The sequence below is a fragment of the Hippopotamus amphibius genome, chromosome 10 (assembly GCF_030028045.1).
Source record: "Hippopotamus amphibius kiboko isolate mHipAmp2 chromosome 10, mHipAmp2.hap2, whole genome shotgun sequence".
NCBI lineage: Eukaryota > Metazoa > Chordata > Mammalia > Artiodactyla > Hippopotamidae > Hippopotamus > Hippopotamus amphibius.
In genome coordinates, this window is record NC_080195.1 from 87424651 (window position 1) to 87445714 (window position 21064).

Sequence of the window (21064 nt, forward strand, 5' to 3'; positions counted from 1 at the left end):
GAACTCTCTCAAAAATCAGAATTGCCTGTTGTACTTCATACTCACAATGAGGTCAATCCTAAGAAGTCTCCATTAGATCATATACTCTGGAAATTGTTTTAAATGGAAAGAAATCCAGATCAGTGAACTGACACATAGGGGTTCAAAATCCCTTCTGATAAGTTGCATGGCTTTGGGCAAAGTTTTTGTCCAACTTGCCATTTAATTTCCTCACAACGAAGAAAAGAAAATAATATCTTAAACATCAGTGGCTTGAAGTGAAGATGGAATGGTGTATGAAAAGTTTCCAGGATATAATTAGTGTTCAACTTGTGTAAAGGAAAGGCTGAATTTTTCATTGGGCAATAACATAGCACATTCAAGATTTCATAATATAAAGAAAACTAGGTATCCTGATGAGACCTTAATCACCCAAGAAATTTCAACTAATACATAAGATAAAATTAAAATTTTAATAACAATCTCCAACAGAGCATCGTTGCTTATATGAAACAAACCAAAGGAATCTGGTTTAACTGAGTTAACTGAAAAATATTTAAATCAGAATGTCCAATCTCTCACTCAATTTCAAGCCATCAAGGACTTACACAGATAGACAGTGAAACTCATCAAGTTATTAGCCAAATTATTCTGCTAACAGAATATCAAAAAATTTTAAGTAATTTTAAAAGAATATCAAAACCTGAGTATATACTCATGTTGGCATAATAATACTAAACATCTGCACTGTCTCCCATTAATTTGCCCAAACATTGATTTATAAGAAATTTGGGGATTCCTATGTGTAAGAATTCTGTCAAACAAGACTGGCTAGGTACAATCTCCAACTTTTAAGTTGCCTCTTCAATTCAGTACAAAAAAAAAATCACTCAATTGCTTTTTCTTAATTATTTTTTAAGTCTCTCCTCAGACTAACTTGAAATGCATAATATTCTGAATACAGAGGAAGGTGATATACTTCGTTGGCAAAGTTGGAATTTTTTCAAAGCTAGAGTTATCACTGTAATTCCAGCTATGCCATTGAATTTGATCTTTGTAGCTGTTAGAAATCATAATTATCCCAGACTAATCACAAATTCAAAGAATAAAGGCAAACTTTTCTTCCACATTTTGTGTAGCTACTCCACATTTAAAATTTTACCATCAACCTACAACTATCAATTAAATATTAACATATCATCAGTTTTTTGAGTGGTAATTATAGTATGAATCAATCCAGCTCAGGGGTATAATATGATTTAGTTTGAATCACTTCAGCATACATTTTAGAAGTTTTATAATTTGCCAAATTCTCTCAGTGCCTACATTCTTTTAGGTCATCAAAGTAAAGTTATTAGGTTGCTGTATCAACATCATTGACTTAGTTCTTTTCCATATCTTCCCCAAATGTCCTGTACATTTTTGGAAGAAACATATATGCTGGACACATTGGAATACATGTTAGTGCATGTTACAAGTTAAAATAATCATACTTTAATTTACTTGTTACCATAATTGTTCATCACATTAAAAAATGGAATTTAAATGCTGAAAATCCAGGTTGTTGATGATGCAAAGCACTAATCCAATAATATAAAAAGAGTGAAAAAAATCTTAATAGGGCTTATGAAAAAAAATAGTCAAGGATGAAAGTTATTCCAAATACAATACAAATGCTTACAAGGGCAATGTAAAAGGCAACGTTTTAAAATCGTGGTTCTGAGCATTTGCTTGCATTACATTTTAGTACATTAAATTGGCCAATGTTAATGTCCTTGAATGAAAAATAATTATATACCAATAAAAATTCTGTAAAACCATAAGTCTCAGACTGTAGGCAGGCAAAGAAGTCTCTAAGAATGGGTAGTTATATATTTTCTCCCTTCCCATCTCTGTTCCAACAAATGCGCATAACATTAAAATAACATACTTCACATTATTAGGGCTCTTTATAGTTTACAAGGCACTTTCACATGCATTTCTTTGCTCAATGTCTCCGTGTCCCTGTGTGGTAACAGATAATAGCATCCCTTTCTATGAGAGCAACTGGCAATCTAATATATGAATGCCCTTATCCAAAGAAACTTTGATACATAATTCATATTAATGAATTAAACTGCTTCATTTTGATTAAATCACATGTTTCCATGTAATGGATCTTTGTTCCAAAATAATGTGTACCACTTTTCTATTGTTTGCTTGTTTTACATGGAAATATCTGTTGACCTGCTCCTGATAGCTTATACACAGTTTATATGCCAGAAACTGCAAATGAAAAAAAGAGAAGTAGGTGGGGTAGAATAAAAGTTGAAGGCAAACTTAGGCAGGTAACAGTTCGTCAAAATATGGAGAACACAGTGAGCACTCCCAATTTTAAAAGTACAAATCTTAAGAAGCATTAAGTAGTAGCCATCATATTTAAGGACTTAAAGCAAATGACAGATATGAAATGTTCTGATATTTACAGGGGTTGGTCTCTATGGAAAATGTTACAATGGCTTCCCTGTGACTGCTCAAAACAACTCTTCAAATCAAATCCAGATATCCTTATCTGACCACCCTCATTTTTCAATTGTGCCTGATCTAAACATCCATAACAGTCCACACACCTAGATTCCAGAGAGGATCCTACAACTAGAATTCATCCAAGAATTTTTCAAACCAACTCAGAGGCATCTAAGGAGAGATGAGTTGATTAAATGTTATAAACTACTACAGGTTTACACAAAATTATAGAAGAAACCTCACTTAATTTCAAGAAAAATCAGGAAGTCTTTAGCAATAAATAATGACCTATTATGACCTGTAATATTGCCAAGTTATTGCACATTGTGTTGGACATTCCAAAGGGACTATCAATTTTATGGCAAATAGCTCTGGTGTGGATTTTGTGAATAAATGTAAATTATAACGTCAATGAGCTCAATCTTTATTTTGTGAACGAAGGTAACATTTCTAAGTTCTTACCAGTTTGTAGATTCAAGACAATGTGTGAAAATGAGCACTTTGAAGATTAAGAATCATTTTCAGCTTCACAGATATTTTTATGACAGCACACATAAATATTAAATGGAGAATCACTGTAAATTAGGGCATAAGGATACAGGGATAATCACATGAAATATTTACAAATGAGAATAAAGCTGCAATAAAATTTAGGACTTATTTTCTGTCATGATCTATTAATTTCTTAACAAGTATGACCAGTTTTTAAAAGACTTCCTAGGTTGCTCAGTGGTTAAGAATATGCCTGCCAATGCAGGGGATATAGGTTCAATCCCTGGTCCAGGAAGATTCCACATGCCACTTGGAGCAACTAAGCCCGTGAGCCACAACTACTGAAGCCTGTGCACCTAGAGCCCATGCTCCACAATGAAAGCCACCGCAAAGAGAAGCCCACACACCACAATGAAGAGTAGCCCCTGCTCTCTGCCATGAAGACCCAACGCAGCCAAAATTTTTTTTAAAAAGTAAAATAAATAAATAAATAAATAAATAAATGATATGAACATACCTTAAAACAAACTGCTAACCTGAATCAGATTTGTTTGAAAAGCTAATCACAAGATTATTTTCAAATTTTATATGAAAATTTGAAATAAGGATGTGAAGAAGATTGTATTGGAATAAATTTTAGTCAAATGGACAAGAGGAGTAGAATTATTTCCACTTTAGATTAGCATTTGCTACAAGACTTATTCTTTATTATTAGAATTCACTTAGGATTAAAGAATCACTCAATAGTAACAATGAAAGAAGAAAGGTTTTTCAAATTTGAAATCTTGTTTATTTGAAATCTTGTTTGAATTCTTGTTTATAATTAAAAAGAATTACAATGGTAAGTAATTGACTTGGGGTTTTATTTTGGAAATTCCATAACTTCAATAGACCAAAACTTAAGCCCATTTTTTATTCCACTACAATTTTTAAATATTTTGACACGAGTAATTTTTTTACACGTAATATTGTTTCCAAAGTATTTCCAAATATCTATTTCATCAATTCCAAAATGTGCTTTTTAAAGAAATTATAAAATTATCCAAATCAGCAAAGCATATCCAAAGTACAAGTCAGTTTTAAACAGTGTAAAATATTGGGTGTTTTTAGTTTTCAAGTGTAGGTGCAGAGCTCTTCTAATTTCTGTGGCTTCTGTGTTACTAATTCTGTACAAAATATTTCCAATATCCAGCTCTGTGATCACACAGGTAGCTGAGCATGTTATTGTCCAAGCAAATGTGTTATGAGTCCTCAGATGATGGACTACATTGAGGCCAGATGTCAGAGGTGCTGAAATTGATAATCCATCAGTAATTTTCTATCTGTCGCAATAGCTCTGACCCATTGCACTAAATAAATATGTTTAATCACTGACTGGTCAACTTATCAAATAGCGCCCTGGGCTGAGGGGAAAGACTTGTCAAATGTAGAACAGATAAAGCAAGAACCACAGCCAAAGGCAAGAAAATAACTGCATCCTTAATCTCTACCCTTTTCCATCTCACTTTGAGAAAACAGACTAAAGTGGAAATCATATTAGAAAAACAACTTATACATTAAGAAATAATACAAAATATTTCCTTAAAGTTCTACTGCATTTCTTCTATTCTTTTCTACATAAGCCAAACTGTTCATAGGTTTCAATTTGACTGCAGTTATATAAAGACATCCCAAGTTCAACGACAGGTAACACACTGAAGGCCAATAATGGGAAAGAGCCAAAGAAGAGCTACATCACACAGTTACCATGCCACGTTGCAACAGTAATTGCAAATAAGAGAGCTCAGTCCCCAAGATAAAGCTCTCATCTGTTCAATAAGCTAAGGGACTGAAAATTGCTGAATATGAACAGTTACATGACAAGCCCATTCCATACAAACATTAATCATAGTTAATGAGATAAAAGCTTTAGTAATGTGTGACATTGGGTAAGTGATAGATCAGCCATCCTTTCATTGAACATGCCAACAGCTACATGATTATAAAGACCAACCGCCACCACTGTCCAGGAATGGAGCAAACTGAGATTAGATGCACTGCACTGACCACAAACACTTGTGATTTCTCCAACAGGGTTTGTGGAGTGCACAAAGAGCATTCCCATTATTAAGTTCTCTATGTCTTACTTTGCCACGTCCATGAGCTGGCAGCCATGACAGAAAACTCTTGAACTTGTTTATTCACACTTGTTTAATCCTGATTCTACACACTGATTCAGCCTGTGGGGTTAAGAAGATGGATGAGAGAAGCCAGGGCCACGGAGGGGTCAGGGTCATGATGTCACTAGATCTCATTAACTACATCACTCAAGACACCAGTCACTCCAAAGGTCATTCCAACTGAGGACTGGTGTGTAGGTAAAGGAAAACTAGTTGGATGAAATAAATTTTTCTTAGAACTGACATCACATATGAAAACAAAACTATTCTAAATTCGCTTTATAGTCTCAAATATATTTATTAAAATAAATAGTTTTAAGAAATGAAGAATAAACTACTTATAAACTCCCAAGCAAAAAATACATAAATATTTTTAAAGGGCCCATAAAAGTTTAGTTAGTCCATGAATTAACAATTATTTTGTTGATTTTTTACCAAGTAAAATTTAGCCTATTATATATGGTAGTTAGTTTAAATAGGTGGAAGATGGACTAGTATTCACAAAGGTATCACCACAGTTAGAAAGCTGAAAGAATTTTTTTTTGTGACAGAAAAATAAATGATGACATTTTACAGAGATGATATAAAGTATTTGGTAGTAAGACTATGATATGAAAACTTTTCAAAAAAACCACAGTTTTAGAATTTGTAAGGGCTTATTAAACATGTTTGCAATTTAGATTATTTCTATTTCTTTAGTGCATGTGCAAGGCATTATTATAAGATTTCTAAATGTTCTCTGAAGAAACAAAGGCAAATTATGTTACAGCCTATCCAATTTGAGCAAATTATAGATGTTTATTTAAATGCGTAATATTTTCATCTTTTATTTTATTGAAGTATTAAACTGAATCCATTTTGCAGATTGTCTATTATTAAAGTGATAGTGTTGGTAAATAAAAAAGAACACAGTGGAAATAATGATGTTTATTTCTGGTGGTAATTTTTTTTAACTCTTCTGTAGTTTCTAACATTTCTAAAGTAAGAAAGTATTTATAACCAGAAAAAAAGTAGAAAAATAAAAGACAAAATAAGGGAAAATAAACCAAAAGACACAAAGAATAGAAAGGTTTTTATGGCAATTTAGATAACATGGGTCCAAAAAGAAGAGTAATGTTATGTTGGTCTAATATATGCCCACTTATGTGTATAATTATGAAATTAATTGCATATAATTATGAAAGTATTTTAGTAAATGGAAAATACGCATTTTACCTAATAAAATATTTTATACACTAAGTGTAAGCCATATCTCAAAAATTAGCTTCTTTGCTCCACATATTTCTTTTAGAGAAACAAAACAAGATCCAACTTATATACTAGAAATTTATATTTGTTTACATTAAACTTCAAGAGACCAGAAATACTGATCCAAAATGTACATAATTTTTCAAAAAATATTTACCTTAGACCTGAATGCCTGATTGGAAAAGAAAAATGACTTAATTACATGGTGACAAGATGACTAGGGACTGCATAGACGTGGATCCGTGATCAGTTAAATCCTCAAAAGACATAGAAGATAAAGGAAAATCTTCATTTTAGCAGCAATATTGTCAATTACTTGTCAACCAGAATTTTCATGAAGAAATGGTAAAAAAAAAAAAAAAAGTAAAAAAGAAAAAAATGATATTATCTGGGATAAGAAAATTGACTGGGGGGATGGCCAGTTAAAAAAAAAAAACTGCTAAATTACTTGCTACCCAAAATTGGCTCCTCTCAGTTTCTGGAAGCCAAACGTAAATGATATGTTGGAAATATCTTTTTTCAATGAACTTTGTCCAGCAATCACACACAAACCCTCTATAGTAGCTCAGTCAGATACCACTTTTCTGGAAGACAAATCATCTAATCTAATCCCCTCACCTTAAATTCAAGAAAAAGAGACCCAGAGAGGTTAAAGGTTTGCCAAAATCACAGAAGAGGAGAAAAGGGCCAGAACCTGGTCCTTTCTGGGAAAAGAAATTCCCCAAATCATCTTTTCCCTACATTGCTGTCTGATGAAATTGGCTCCCTCATTTGTCATCTCAAGCCTGCCTCTCATCAGCTGAGGGCTTTGATTAAGTCAGTTCACCTCTCAAGACCTCAGTTTCTACATCTGAACAACAAGGGGACTGATGATCTCTAAGGTTCCTCCAACCTGCCAGCTTCTACATGCATGGTTTTATGATAACCTGATTCACCCCGAAGGTTGCTTTTCTTTTTCTTTCCTTTCTTTTTTTTTTTTTTTTTCTGATTTAATCCTACATCCATTTCTTATGAGAAAGCTTCCATTAATGCCCCTGTAATTAACATCAAACCCAAATGGGATGAATGGGAGATTTTCTTATGCACAAGATAAGGACCCTTAAATAAGAATGAATAATGATAATATTTCCCAGAAGACAACTATGGCAGCCCTCAAGTATGATTAACTAGACCACTCCTTGTCTTTCTTTCTCCACAGAAATAGAACAGTTCATTTGCATGTCATCTGATAGAAAGAGAGATCCTAGCATATAATGGGTTATTACCATTGGGTACTTCATTAGTAAAGCTTTTCCTTATGATGTGACAGAAAAGAGAAAGACAAAGTAAATTGAGATTCTTACATCTCTATTAATGACATACACACATGAAGATTAGATTCTATCAGCTTATCCATCAGTCCTAAAGAACCAAACAAGTAGTTAGGAAGGATTTTGCAAGTTGACCCCTTTCTAGGTAGTCCTTTTTAACAAAAGGCTTTTGAGAGAAGCTGCTTTTAAAAGCAAATCCTATATGAATATTAAACACAGCATCTTCCTCCTTCTTTTAAGAATATTCAAAGCAGATCCAGGAAGAAGACAAAAATAAATCAGCCTTTCTATCAAGCTACTCTTGAATCTGGACATGTGGGTCCTGGGGAATTATATGTTATAAATGAGGGACTGGACTACAAAATGCAATTAATTTAATTGCCTATAATCTCAAAGGATTTCAAGATAAAATGTGTAAGACATATGCATACGTGAGATTTTTTCCCAAGGACTTTTCATGAAACATGATAATACTAAATTTAAGGAAATCATTCCTCCTTTCTGGAATTCCTTGTGAATCAGAAAGTGATGAAACTAAATAAGTGACTAGTACTTAAGTTTTGTTATCTCATTTCATTATCATGAAGACTGTTTTTTCCTTTGAGGGAAACATAAGGCAAAGCTATAACGAAATATATAGTTGCATGTAATTTTTTAGGTTCTTTTCTGACCACATCATCATATTGGTCTTGGTTTGCCTATAATTCCTTAAAATCCCAAGAAAGAATACATACACCATAATTATCATCTGGCACGCCGAGGCAAAATCTGCAACTTCTATACACTAGTCCTTTTCTTTCCTCAAGGGTCACATAGAACAAATATATTCTCTCTTTGGAACGACAATTTTTGATGTGCCTGGTGAGAACTACCAGCCCTACACATCTTCATTGCTCCTCAGTAATCTCATTTCCTTTGCTTTTTCTACTGATGACAGTCTTAAATCTTTAATCTTTCTCTTCTAGTGGTATTCCAGTTTTAATGGTGAATTTAAAGTGGTACTCAGAACTATTAATGATATTCCATCCATAGTTTTAGCAGCACACAAATCAAGCTGGATAGCATTCCTTAATCTGAACTACGAGGATGAGTCAAAAATTATCCACACTCCAGTTATATGAAAACTTCTGTAAGTTCTACAGCCAGAGTGCAGATAATTTTTGACTCACCCTCGTATTAATGCACTTTAGAGTAAGAGATTTTTGACCAGCTTTATACAATAATAGATCCTGTTCATTAGGTCATGTACTGGGGACTCTTTATTCTTAGGAACAACCACTCCCCTCTTAAACTTTAACCTCCCCCTTCTTCCCCCCACCGGATAAAAAACCCTATAATTAAATTCAAAAACCATAATGGAGCAAAAATCAAAAATAGAAAAAGAAATTCACAAATTGTATGTAGAATATACAAGTTTAATGTATTAATTTCAGACAGTGAATTTGTGAATCTAAATAAGTGAGTTTAAAGAAATGTATACATTTAATAAAAATATGAATTCATCAAAGTTTAAGCAAAACACTTAATATTTAAAAATCATAAAATAAATCATTGGTTTTTAATCGGACATTTTTATATACTTGTATCTACTTAAAGTAGTTAGCTTATTTGTTTTAACCTTTTACTTTGAAATAACTATAGAGTCATAGGAAGTTGTAAAGACAGTACAGAGATGCCCCTGTACCCTTTATCCAGTTTCCCCCCAGTGGTTACATCTTACATAATGATAGTACAATACCAAAACCAGGAATTTGACATTGGTACAATGCCTGTGCTTCTGTGTCATTTCATCAGGTGCATATTTGAGTAACCATCATCACAACCAAGATACACAATTATTTCATCATTACAAAGATCACCCCTCTTGCTCTCTCTTCATAAACACACCCATGCCTCTCTCCTCACCATCCCTAACCCTCAGCAATCAGTAATCTCTTTTCTACCACTATAAATTTGTCATTATGAGAAGGTTATATAGGTGGAACCATACAGTATGTGACCTTTTGAAATGGCTTTCTTCACTCAGCATAATGCCCTAGAGATCTCTCTCAGTCATTGTGCATATCAATAATTCATTCCTTTTTATTGTTGGGTAGTATTCCGTGATATATATATATATATATATATATATATATATATATATATATATATAACATGGTTTGTTTAACCATTCACCTATTGAGGGACAATTTAATTGTTGTTTCCATTTTTTTTTTTTTTGCAGTAACAGATAAAATTGCTATTAAAGTTGTATACAGGCTTTTGTGCAGATGTAGGTGATCATTTCTCTTAGATAAGTGCCCAGGAGTGCAAATGTATGGTAAGTGTACATTCAGTGTTTTAAGAAATTGACAAACTATTTTCCAGATTGACTGCACAATTTTACACTCCTACCAGTAATGAATGAGAGATCAAGATTTTTTATTTTGGCTGTTCTAAATAGTAGGTAGTGATAACTCATCATAGTCTATTTTATGTGCATTCCCCTAAGGCTAGTGCTTTTTAACACCTCTTCGAGTGCTTATCTGCCAGCCATACATCCTTTTTGGTGAAATGTCTCTTTATGTCTTATGCCCTTTTTCTAACTGGATTATTTGTTTCATCTAATGTTGAGCTTTGAGAGATCTTTATACATTTTAGGTATGAGTCTTTGGTCAGATATATGTTGTTTGCAAATATGTTCTCCTAGTATTTAACTTGTCTTTTTATCCTCTTAACAAGACCTTTCAGAATAAAAGTTTCTCATTTTAATGATGTCAAATTTCTTTATTTTATCTTTTTGGTTTGTGCTTTGGTATCATGTCTAAGAACTCTTCACCAAGCCCAAGGTATCAAAGATTTTTGTCCTATTTTCTAAAAGTTTTATAAAATTTATGATCTACATTTAAATATTTGATCCATTTTTATCTCATTTTTGTATAATGTTTGAACTGTAAGTTGAGCTTCTTTTTTTTGCCTTTGAGTATCCAATCGCTCCAAGTTATCACTTATTGAAAAAACAATTTTTCCTTTAATCAACTTTTAAATTAAGAATAAATAGAGTTATTTGAAAGCACAATTGACCAATGTTAACATTAAGTACTGAACTTAGAAAGAAACTATCAAAGTAAATTTCTACAAATATATATGCCATAAGATAATGCATGTTAATATGTTAATAACTTCCAAAGAACTCTAGAAAGTATTGTAAGGATATCATTGCTATTATCATACTCCTTTTTCTATAAAACCTGGTCATCTTTAGATATTCAATGATAGATGACTCTTCTTATAAATTGGATTCTTGAGCTCCAAGCTGCTTTGGGCTGCAAACATGTCAATAAGACCTGAAAGTGATGGATCTTCCTGATACTGATATTTGACAACGAGGAACTGTACAGAGAAAATCAAATCACTTGAATAAACTAATGAGCTCTCAAATGTCAATATATAACTAAATAAAAAAAAAGCTTACTCTTTCTATTGTTTGTTTCCTTTAGTATCCCACGAATCAAAGAATTTTAGCACCAAAACGAAGCTTTAGACTTCATCTAAGCCAGCATTCTTATTGTGTGTATACAACTGGATAACGATTTCTGGGTAGAATACCTAAAACACATACCAATGATGTCTTCTAAGCGTCAAATGATTTTGTTCGTTTAAATGAATCAATGAGACTGCTTAGCATGGTAGTTAAGAAAGCAAACTCGAGGCAAATGCTGTCTGGGTTCAAATCCTAACTCATCTCACTGTGTAAAAATTGCTAACTGTTGGCCTCAGATATAACAGAGAGAGAATAAGTTGTTTTGAGAATTATACTCAAACTATGAATATAAAGCACATAGGAAAAATCCTGGCATTTAGTAAACGTCAGTGATTATTTTTAGTAACTTCCCAGCTAGAGAAATCATTTCGCCCAGTCCGTAATTCTCTTGGCAAAATCAACACTTTCTTCCTCTGAATTCCCACATGTTCAGGTGTTCCTCACTCTAGGACTTAAATTTTATACCATCTTATTGAACACTCTTTGATGGCATGAATCATGCCCTGTTCTGTTTTTGTTTTTTGTTTTTGAGGTAAAAAAAAAAAAACCACAGGTAACAAAGTATACCATCTCAATCATTTTTAAGTGTACAGTTCAGTAGTGTTAAGTATATTCACATTGTTGTGCAACAGATCTCCAGGACTTTTTCATCTTGCCAAACTGAAACTCTATACCCATTAAACAACTCTTGTTTTAAGTATCAATATCCTCAACACCTAGCTGAGTACCTAGCAGTTAGAAAGTACTGTCCAAAAATGTAGCAAACTAAATTTATGTCATCCCTTGGACCGCAAACTCTTTTCTTAAATCTCTATCAATTCTCCTTTGAAATGCTATCTCCTACCTTTCTGGTATCAACTAAATTCATCAAATTAATTCCGCCTTCTTCTTACCATACCTTAATTGGTAGTAGATCTCCTACCTTGACACTCCTCCATGTTCTCATCCATCTTATACTACCTTTAACATGTATCATTTCACACCTTACAAGTAACATTCCCAAATCAAAAGAACACTGAAGGCTCCCTCAGGTCTTCTAGGATAATGTGCAAGCTCCTTAGTTTGCTTAATTATAAGCAATCTCTACTTCCCTATTTAAATTATCTCCCTCTACTCTTTTACACACGTTCTCCAATCCAACAAATATAGTAATTATCCCCCAAACTGGCCAACACACACAGCCTCAGGTCTTTGCTTTTATACGTCTTTTTTTTCTAAGGTCACTTTGCATTCATATTCATCCAAAAGCATTTGATGCCACTTCTTTTAACTCCTATGTCTTGTCCTACCTGAAGGCCCTTACTCGACATCACAGTGGAAGCTTAGCTGTTAATAGGCTTCTCACTTATAACACAAGCACCATTAAAGGCATGGATCTCTTTAGCTGCTTTTTACTCCTAATGCCTAACAAACCCAATAAAGACCTTTAAAAAGATTTAAGGAAACACTGAACATCCTCATTCAATGTGAATATGCAGAAAAAGCCAGAAGGAGGAGAGTGAAACAGGTTGACACATATGTGTATATATAATGGTCTATATCAAATACAACATTATGGAAGTAAAATAGTGATGTTACCTTTCCATAATTTACAGTCTATATATAAAAAACTGTAAAGTTTGTGCCAAAATACTTGTACGGCCTTAGATGTTACATAACCACATAAAAAACTCAATGATTGTCTTTATAAATAATAAGAAGTATTTGTATAACTGGAAAATGGTCTGATTATTAGAAAAAAGGTACAGATGGTAAAAAAAAAAGAGCCCCTTTTCTTCTTAGATGTTAATTTACACTTAATTTCTGGGCCCTACTTGTGATGCTTGCTACTCAATGGGCCAATGGCTTGGGCCAATCGAACTCTTCTTGCTGCCTGTAACCCAGGCTGACACCCTTGCTTACAGGCTTTGTGAGGATCAATATTTTAACAGGCTTAGGCTAACCAGTGAGTAAATGACCATGGGCTATTTTGGGTGGTAGAATTCTGCAAAAACAAAAAAGCAAAACAAAATAAACATATAAAAACCTACTGGAATTCATCAGATTCTGGGCCTACATATCTGTCTGTCACATCATCAAATCACCTTGCTTTACTTCTCTCCAACGGTCAGAGACACTATTGATGCCTGAGAAGCCCCGGAAGGGTAGTGCTAGGTGCTAGGGAACTTCAGAGAGTTTACAGAAATCCTAAACAGGGGCCCAATATTGTTTTCCTAGATTATTTCTTGTAAAACATATACCCTATTGACAAAAATGTATGAATATCTCTTAATTAAGAAAGAGGTGGTTGAAAATGTTGTTTTTGCATTTGATAATCTCCTGAGAGGAAAACCAATTCCAATGATTTAGAGTGGAAAGAATATGTTGATACCACAGTTGAATCTCTCATCCTTTAGCAGTTAAGTCACAGGCTGTTGCAAACTTCTACAGAAAAAGAAATTTCCAGAGTTGAACAAAATTTCACCTGCTGTTTTTACTTCTGTACTCCTCTAAAGAGCTTAACATATATACTGACTCATGCATGAAAAAACTACAACCTCCTTTATGTAATTATAGAAACCTTGTGGGAGCTGCTTCAGAATTGAACAATGTGTATTATAATTATCAGAAACAAATTCAATCTAAAGAAGGAAAATTGGAGACCTGTCATTCTGATGAAACACATATCTTGAGAGAAAAACATACAAGTTGCAGCACAAAATTACATTTCCTAACTACAGTGTCAACCTATATACATTTTCAGTAGAATCAATTTATATTTACAAACCAGCTGAAATTGAATAAATTGAAGGTTTATAGGTAGGAAATCCTCCAAACCATAACTAGTCTTTTTCTTACTTCTATCTAAAAAAAATTCTGAGATTGGAAACAAGAGCTGAACTCAACATGTTTTGTCTTAATACACCTTAGTATCACTATGAATATGTTTGGCTGTCATTCTATGGATAGGATTTTCATGTTTGCAGAGTTCATGATTAAACTGTTTTTGGAACTAATCTTTTGAAAACAAGAGGACATCAAGATTTCTCTTTCTCTTCTTTATGTGCTTTCCTTGGAATCAGAGTCAATTTAGGCTAATGTGAATGAATGGCAACTTGAGACTTGTAAGGGAGAGGGGTTGAATATAGTTAATTCAATCAACAGAAACCTGATATCAAAATAAAGCACTACACATATTTAAATAGTTCATAAGTTCAAACATGTACTCCAGGCATGGCAATTTCACACCTTCATTTGTGAAGCTTAAAGGAGAGCCCTGCATATGAAAGGATTTGATGGAGTATTACAAAATTAAAAGGTACACAGACAAAACAGCCCAAACAATACAGATGTGTGCATGTGCACACACATGTACCTTCTGACATGGTTCTCTAATACCAAAAAAAAATACCAAAATGTTTGCTAATGTCTTTTGTTTCTAGTTAAAGACATTTCAGATTGATTCCTCTGTGCCCATACATTCACAGTTTATAATATTTTCAAATGAGTTTACAGATTTCTTTTAAAACAGCCTCAGACCAACATTGAGGATGCAGGGCAGTACAAAATCTTTAGAGCACAAATAATATTTTATTCTTATCATTATATTTTCTTAATATAGTCTCTTTCTAGTGGTTACTCTTGCTGTAAGACAAATAGCCTGTATGAATTTGCTAGGGCTGCCATCGTCTGTGTGGCTTAAACGGGAGAAATTTATTTTTTCACAGTTCTGGAGGCTAAACGTTCAAGATTGAGGTGTTGGCAGTTCTAGTTCCTCCCCTTGTTTGCATATGTCCACTTTCTCACTGTGTCCTCGTGCAGTCTTTCCTCTGTGCACGTGCATCTCTGGTGTCTGTGTGTCCAAATGTCTTCTTCTTATAAGGCCACCAGTTAGAACAGATTAGGACCCACTCTAACCACTGTATTTTAATGTATTCCTTTAAAGACCCAACCTCCCAATACAGTCATATTCTGAGGTACTAGGGATTAGAGTTTCAATATATGAATTTTGGGGGACACAATTTAGTTCATAACATGGCCCAAACGTACATTAAGGTATGAGTGTTTTTCAGCGGTGTCTGTATACCTCCCACCCCCCACCCCCCAAAAAAAACTCTTCATTCTCTCTTGAAATCTGTAGAAATATGAATAGAGGAATCATGAGGAAGCCAGTAGTTCCCATATTCTTCTTGGTCAAAATCTATGAATATCGGTTCCAATTGACCAGCTGCCTCATGCATTTAGATAGATAGGTTTGTTTGTTTTAGGAAAGATGTGTCATGATAGCAGTTCTTTGTTTTCCTACTCCTGGAATTACTTAATCAACTTCTATTATAATTGCCATTAATTTCTTATTCTACACCTTCCTAGTAAATGAAAAAAAGAAAAAAGAAACTTTAAGACCTTCAGAAGGAAAAATAACCTGGGAACAGGAAAGGTTATGGCAATTATTCTCAAGAAAGATAATGTCATCTTCTGAGAAGCCAGAGTATTGTCCACTCTCAGGACAAACAAAAATGTGGCAGAGAGTGAAATAAGATTCAAAGAGCAAGATTATCCAACTTACTTGGGGCGAAAGTCAACATGGTCTGGTAAGAAGTTTTGCAAGTGGAAGTGATTTCAGAATTTATTTCATCAATTCATACCTACCTGAATTAAACAGACCAAAGGAAAAAACAGAAACTCCATGACCATTCAGTGGTTTTGTATAATTCTTTCATATTTTTAATTAATTAAATCTTATCTTAAAATATGCACATATAACACACCAAAGTATAACATGCCAGCCAGTCAATAATATTTTTCAAATACTAGCAATGTTTCATAGCTGTGCTTTGTACTAAGAGGGGAGTTGGACACAGTTAAGTCAGTAACACTAGTAAATATTATTTTATCTACACTTAAAAGTTACTTATAAATCCCTCAAAAAGTTAAGAGTTACCATATGACTAGGCAATTCCACTCTTAGATATATACCCAACAGAATACCCAAATGAAATCATCTGTCACACAAAAAATTATACAAGAATATTCACAGCAGCATTATTCACAATAGACAAGAAGTGGAAACAACCCAAATTTCCATCAACATATGCGTGAATAGATAAAATGCGGTCTATCCACACAATGCAATGTTTTTCAGCAGTATAAAGAAATGTGAAGTACTGAAACATGTTACAACAAAGATGACCCTTGAAAACATTATACTAAGGAAGAGAAGCTAGTCAAAAAGAACCATATATTGTATGATTCCATTTATATGACATGTCTAGATTAAGCAAGTATATAGAGACAGATAGTGGATTAGTGTTTGCTTAGGGATGTAGAAGAAGGGTTCCAAGAGAATGGGAACTGGCTGCTAATGCGTATAGAGTTTCCTTTAGAAGTGACAAAAATGTTCAAATAAGACTGTGGTATTGGTTGCAAAACCTTGTAAATACACTAAAAAACATTAAATTGTGCACTTTAAATGGGTACATTATATGTGAACTATATCTCAATAAAATAATTTTTTTAAAAAAGCTCTCCATGGCTCAGCATTTTTAGCAATTTAATTTATCTCGTGTTTTCGGAGCCTAACGGTATTTTGCCTGGATAACATTCATTTACAACCAAAAGTAAAGAAAAGAAAAAGAAAAAAATTACATATTTATTAACTTGGAAATATCAGTGAAACAATTCACCTCATGTTCATTTTTAATGCACCTGTGACCTCTGGTACTAAAGTCAGTCCACTTCTATAACCTCTCTTCCTTGTAAAGATAAAGCATCAATTTAGTTTTGGATTTAAAGTAAACAGGATCATTATGTTTGTAGAGTGTTCCATAGCTTTGCTATCCTAGCAATCTGTGACTTATAAATAATGCAAGACATTTTCCCTCTCTAAATGACTTTCTTGAGGCATGAGTCTTCATACATGGAAACAAATAAGAAAAAAAAAAAGGAAGAAGAAAAGAAAGAAATCACCCTGAAGTCATGGAATTCAATCTATTTCTAGTTCCCCAATTGAATTATGAACCACATCTCTTCTCTTCTGCAGGTGCATCAAAAGCCAACTTTCAAATATTTAGCCGTTAGCCATTTTATTTTATTTTTAAGAAAGCAACAGTAAATCATAGCTAATTTGAAAAGTTCTGTGTTTTAGTTTTGCTTTATAAGTAAGGAAAGGGGAAAAAAAGATCGGTTTCTAAGTGACCCCTGACCTTTGAACCATAACCTCTTGCCACTAAAGCGTTCAGCACCTCATTTAATCTCCCCTCTCTGCACTGGCATAGGGCAGAGAGAAGGAAACGAAAAAAATAATCTGGGGACTTCATCAATTTTTCATGAATTTTCATTTAGGCCAGAACCCCCTTTTACCCTGGTCGATAGATCAAGCTGCTGTCATATATTTACCACCTGGGGCTACAGCTGCCATCTCTAGGGGCTGCCACTGACTCAGGCTGTATCACAGTGTGTGTGAGGATCCTTGTGCTCCTTCTGCTCCAAACACAGGGAGCAATGGAGTTCAAACTGAAATCCTATCTGCACCAGCTACGCCTCAGCTCTCCTCGTGGTCCCAATGGAAAACTAGGTACTAAATTCTTCAGTGCCAAGTACCTTGCTTGCAGACCCTGCAATTCTGTTTTCTAAATATGTAAAAATCACTTTTTGACTAAATACCTTCCTTGAGTTAAAGTGATTTAAAAAGTACCTTTCTGGATTGCTTTTTTTTGCAAACCAAGAGGGGAAGAAAAGCAAATATGAAGTAAGTGATTCAAATCTCCACTACAATGATTGGCGCTGAATATTTTTTTCCTCCATTATATTGTTCTGTTACATATAACTGAACTATGTATTTAAAAAAACAAAAAGAGAATAGATACAGTATGATAAAAAACAGGCTAACTTCTATATAATTAGTCAAGACAGACGGTTATCAATAAATTGCATGTATCATATGACAGCAGAAAGCAAGATAATTGAAATTAAAAATGAAAATCAAGATGCTGAGTCAAAAATTCCAGATTTTTTATCAATAATTATTTCACAATAAAAGTTATAACAAGCTTGTTTGCTACTTATCCATACACTCTTCACCACCCAGATATTCCTATATACACCTAAATCAATTCTCAACTGATTTTGACACCACCCCCCACCTCCGCGCCAGGGACATCTGGGAGAGCTGGAGACAGTTTTTCTTGTCACAACTTGGGTTGCAGGGGTCCTATTGGCATCTCCTCAGTAAAGGCCAGAGATGCTGCTACACACCCTAAAATGCACAGCACAACCCCCACAACAACGAATTAACCCATCCCAAATGGCAATAGTATAGAAGCTGGAATACCCTGCTCTGGTTCCTTCACACCCAATTCAGAGCTGAATTCTTGAAAGAACAGACAGCATTTGCCACTCCAACTCCACTACCTACTCATTCTACAGCTGCTGTGCTTTCTTTCCATCCCTAGAGCCCACTGATATTTTTTTAGTGGACCACCATGTGGCACTTGCATTGCCAATCACTTTTTCTTTCTTAAAATTATTTCCTTATTTTTCTTGTCCCTCCACTTCCCATATTCTATCACTCCAATACCTCCTCTGAAGCTCCTAATCTAGACTTCTTTCCTTTGTCCACCATTAAATATTGGGGTTCCAAACAATGGGAGTGATCTCAGCCCTACACACAGCTTGCCTGGGCAATCACATCTGTGTCTAACCACTCCCATGGCTTCAACCTCTATCTGGGAAAGACTTCTCAATTCCAGAAGCTCTTTTCTTAATGGAACATGGCATATTTTTAACTTGATAGTTCACTGGTATTTCAAATAATACAACCAAGTTGACTTCACTCTGATGTTCCCACTAGTTATTTCTCCTGTATCTGCCATCCCTTTGGATGGTAAGTACCACTCCACCAGAAACATCTGGGAGTCACCCTCTATTCCCAAAACCAACCATAAAGTGATATAATTTATAATTTCTAAATAGTTCAAACTATTTCCTTCTTTCAATCTTCACTGCTTTGTTCAGTTTAAAATCTAACATATACTCTTTCCTGAATAATTTGACAGCTTCTTAACTCTGCTCTGACTTCAATCATCATCCCTTTAACCCAATCTTCAATTTTCTTTCAAAGACTCTCCTTTTACAAAACAAAAAGTCTCAATTTAATGATTCAGCACACGCTTATCTTTCTAACTTATGCTGCCCACCAACCCCATATCAAGCTCCTTGCAGTTCTCCAAACACATAGTGTTTTCAGGCTTCCATTCTTTCCTCTAACAGATGAAGAAATGGATATGTCATCATTAAGCAATTATGTTGAGTGTCCTAAAATATGAAGGCCAGACATTTATATGACCCACAGCGGTTCCTATCATTTTATAAAAATACACCTTGGTTACCTATAGTATTGACAAATCAATGCTTTGACCTAAATTTCCATATTAACACACTTTATGAAACACATAAGGAAAGGGAGAAGACTGATGAGCTAACGTGTAAGGGATGAGCAGCATATAAATGGATATTATTTGATCTTGTGTTGCCTCAAATGGCATGAACTGTTGACAGGGCATTAGAAGAAAGAATTTTATTCACTAGCTAAATCCAATTGAGAACCCTTCTTGTTTTCCTCTCTAGGTCAGAAGTATATTTTAGCATTGCTCAAAGCTCACTGATTTAAAAATAAAGAAAAATGCTACTGCCACATTACATGAAAAAAAAATCATGGTTTAAAATTTTCCTTCTGGAACAGTTTGATTCATTATTAATGATGCAATTAGGAAAGAGAGAAATCCTTTAAATAAAAGTACAAGATGCATGTGTGTTGGGAGCAATTTTAACAAAGCTAAGGCTCAGAAAAAAAGATAAGTTTATAGCTGTCCAACAATAAAATGACTGGCCAATTTAGATAAACTTTAATACTGAGAAGAAAGTTAGTGGAGGATTAAAAATTGTTATTTGTTTAAAATAATAAGCTACAGGGATATACAGTACAGGGAATATAATTTTTTTAAGCTCTTTATTGGAATATAATTGCTTCACACTGTTTTGCCAGTTTTTGAGGTACACCAAAGTGAATCAGCTGTATTTATACATATATCCCCATATTCCCTCCCTCCCATGACTCCCTCCCACCCTCCCTTATCCCAGGCCTCTAAGGCATCACCCATCATTGAGTTGATCTCCTTATGTTATATAGAACCTTCCCACTAGCTATCTATTTTACATTTGGTAGTGTATATATGTCTATGCTACTCTCTCACTTCGTCCCAGCTTCCGCTTCGCCCCCCTCTACCCCGTGTCCTCAAGTCTGTTCTCTACATCTGCATCTTTATTCTTGCCCTGTCACTGGATTCATCAGTGCCATTTTTTTAGATTCCGTATATATGAGTTAGCATACGGTGTTTGTTTTTCTCTTTCTGGTTTACTTCTCTCCGTATGACAGTCTCTAGGGTCCATCCACCTCACTACAAATAACTCAATTTCATTCCTTTTTTATGGCTGAGTAATATTCCATTGTATACATGTGCCACATCTTCTTTATCCATTCATTGTTTCTAGATTTTTTGATGATGGCCATTCTGACTGGTGTGAGGTGACACCTCACAGTGGCTTTGACTTGCATTTCTCTAATGATTAGTGATGTTGAGCATCTTTTCATGTGTTTGTTAGCCATCTGCATGTCTTTGGAGAAATGTCTATTCAGGTCTTCCACCCATTTGTGGATTGGGTTATCTGCTTTTTTGGTATTAAGCTGCATGAGCAGCTTGTATATTTTGGAGACTAGTCCTTTGTCAGTTGCTTTGTTGGCAAATATTTTCTGCCATTCTGAGGGTTGTCTTCTTGTCTTATTTATGGTTTCTTCTGCTGTGCAAAAGCTT

General features: G+C 34.2%; 1 protein-coding gene across 10 annotated transcripts in view; it reads right to left on the minus strand.

The window, feature by feature from the left end:
* ROBO2 (roundabout guidance receptor 2) overlaps window positions 1–21064 on the minus strand; it is a 570793-nt gene that overhangs the window by 486527 nt on the left and 63202 nt on the right. Inside the window, exon 1 of one of the 10 annotated variants that reach the window (XM_057696201.1) lies at window positions 15763–15817. The exons of the other annotated variants lie outside the window; for them this stretch is intronic. Coding sequence (XP_057552184.1) covers window positions 15763–15781 — 19 coding nt within the window. The 5' untranslated portion in view covers window positions 15782–15817. Of the gene's footprint in view, window positions 1–15762; window positions 15818–21064 lie in introns of those variants that run through there. 10 annotated transcript variants of the gene reach the window in all.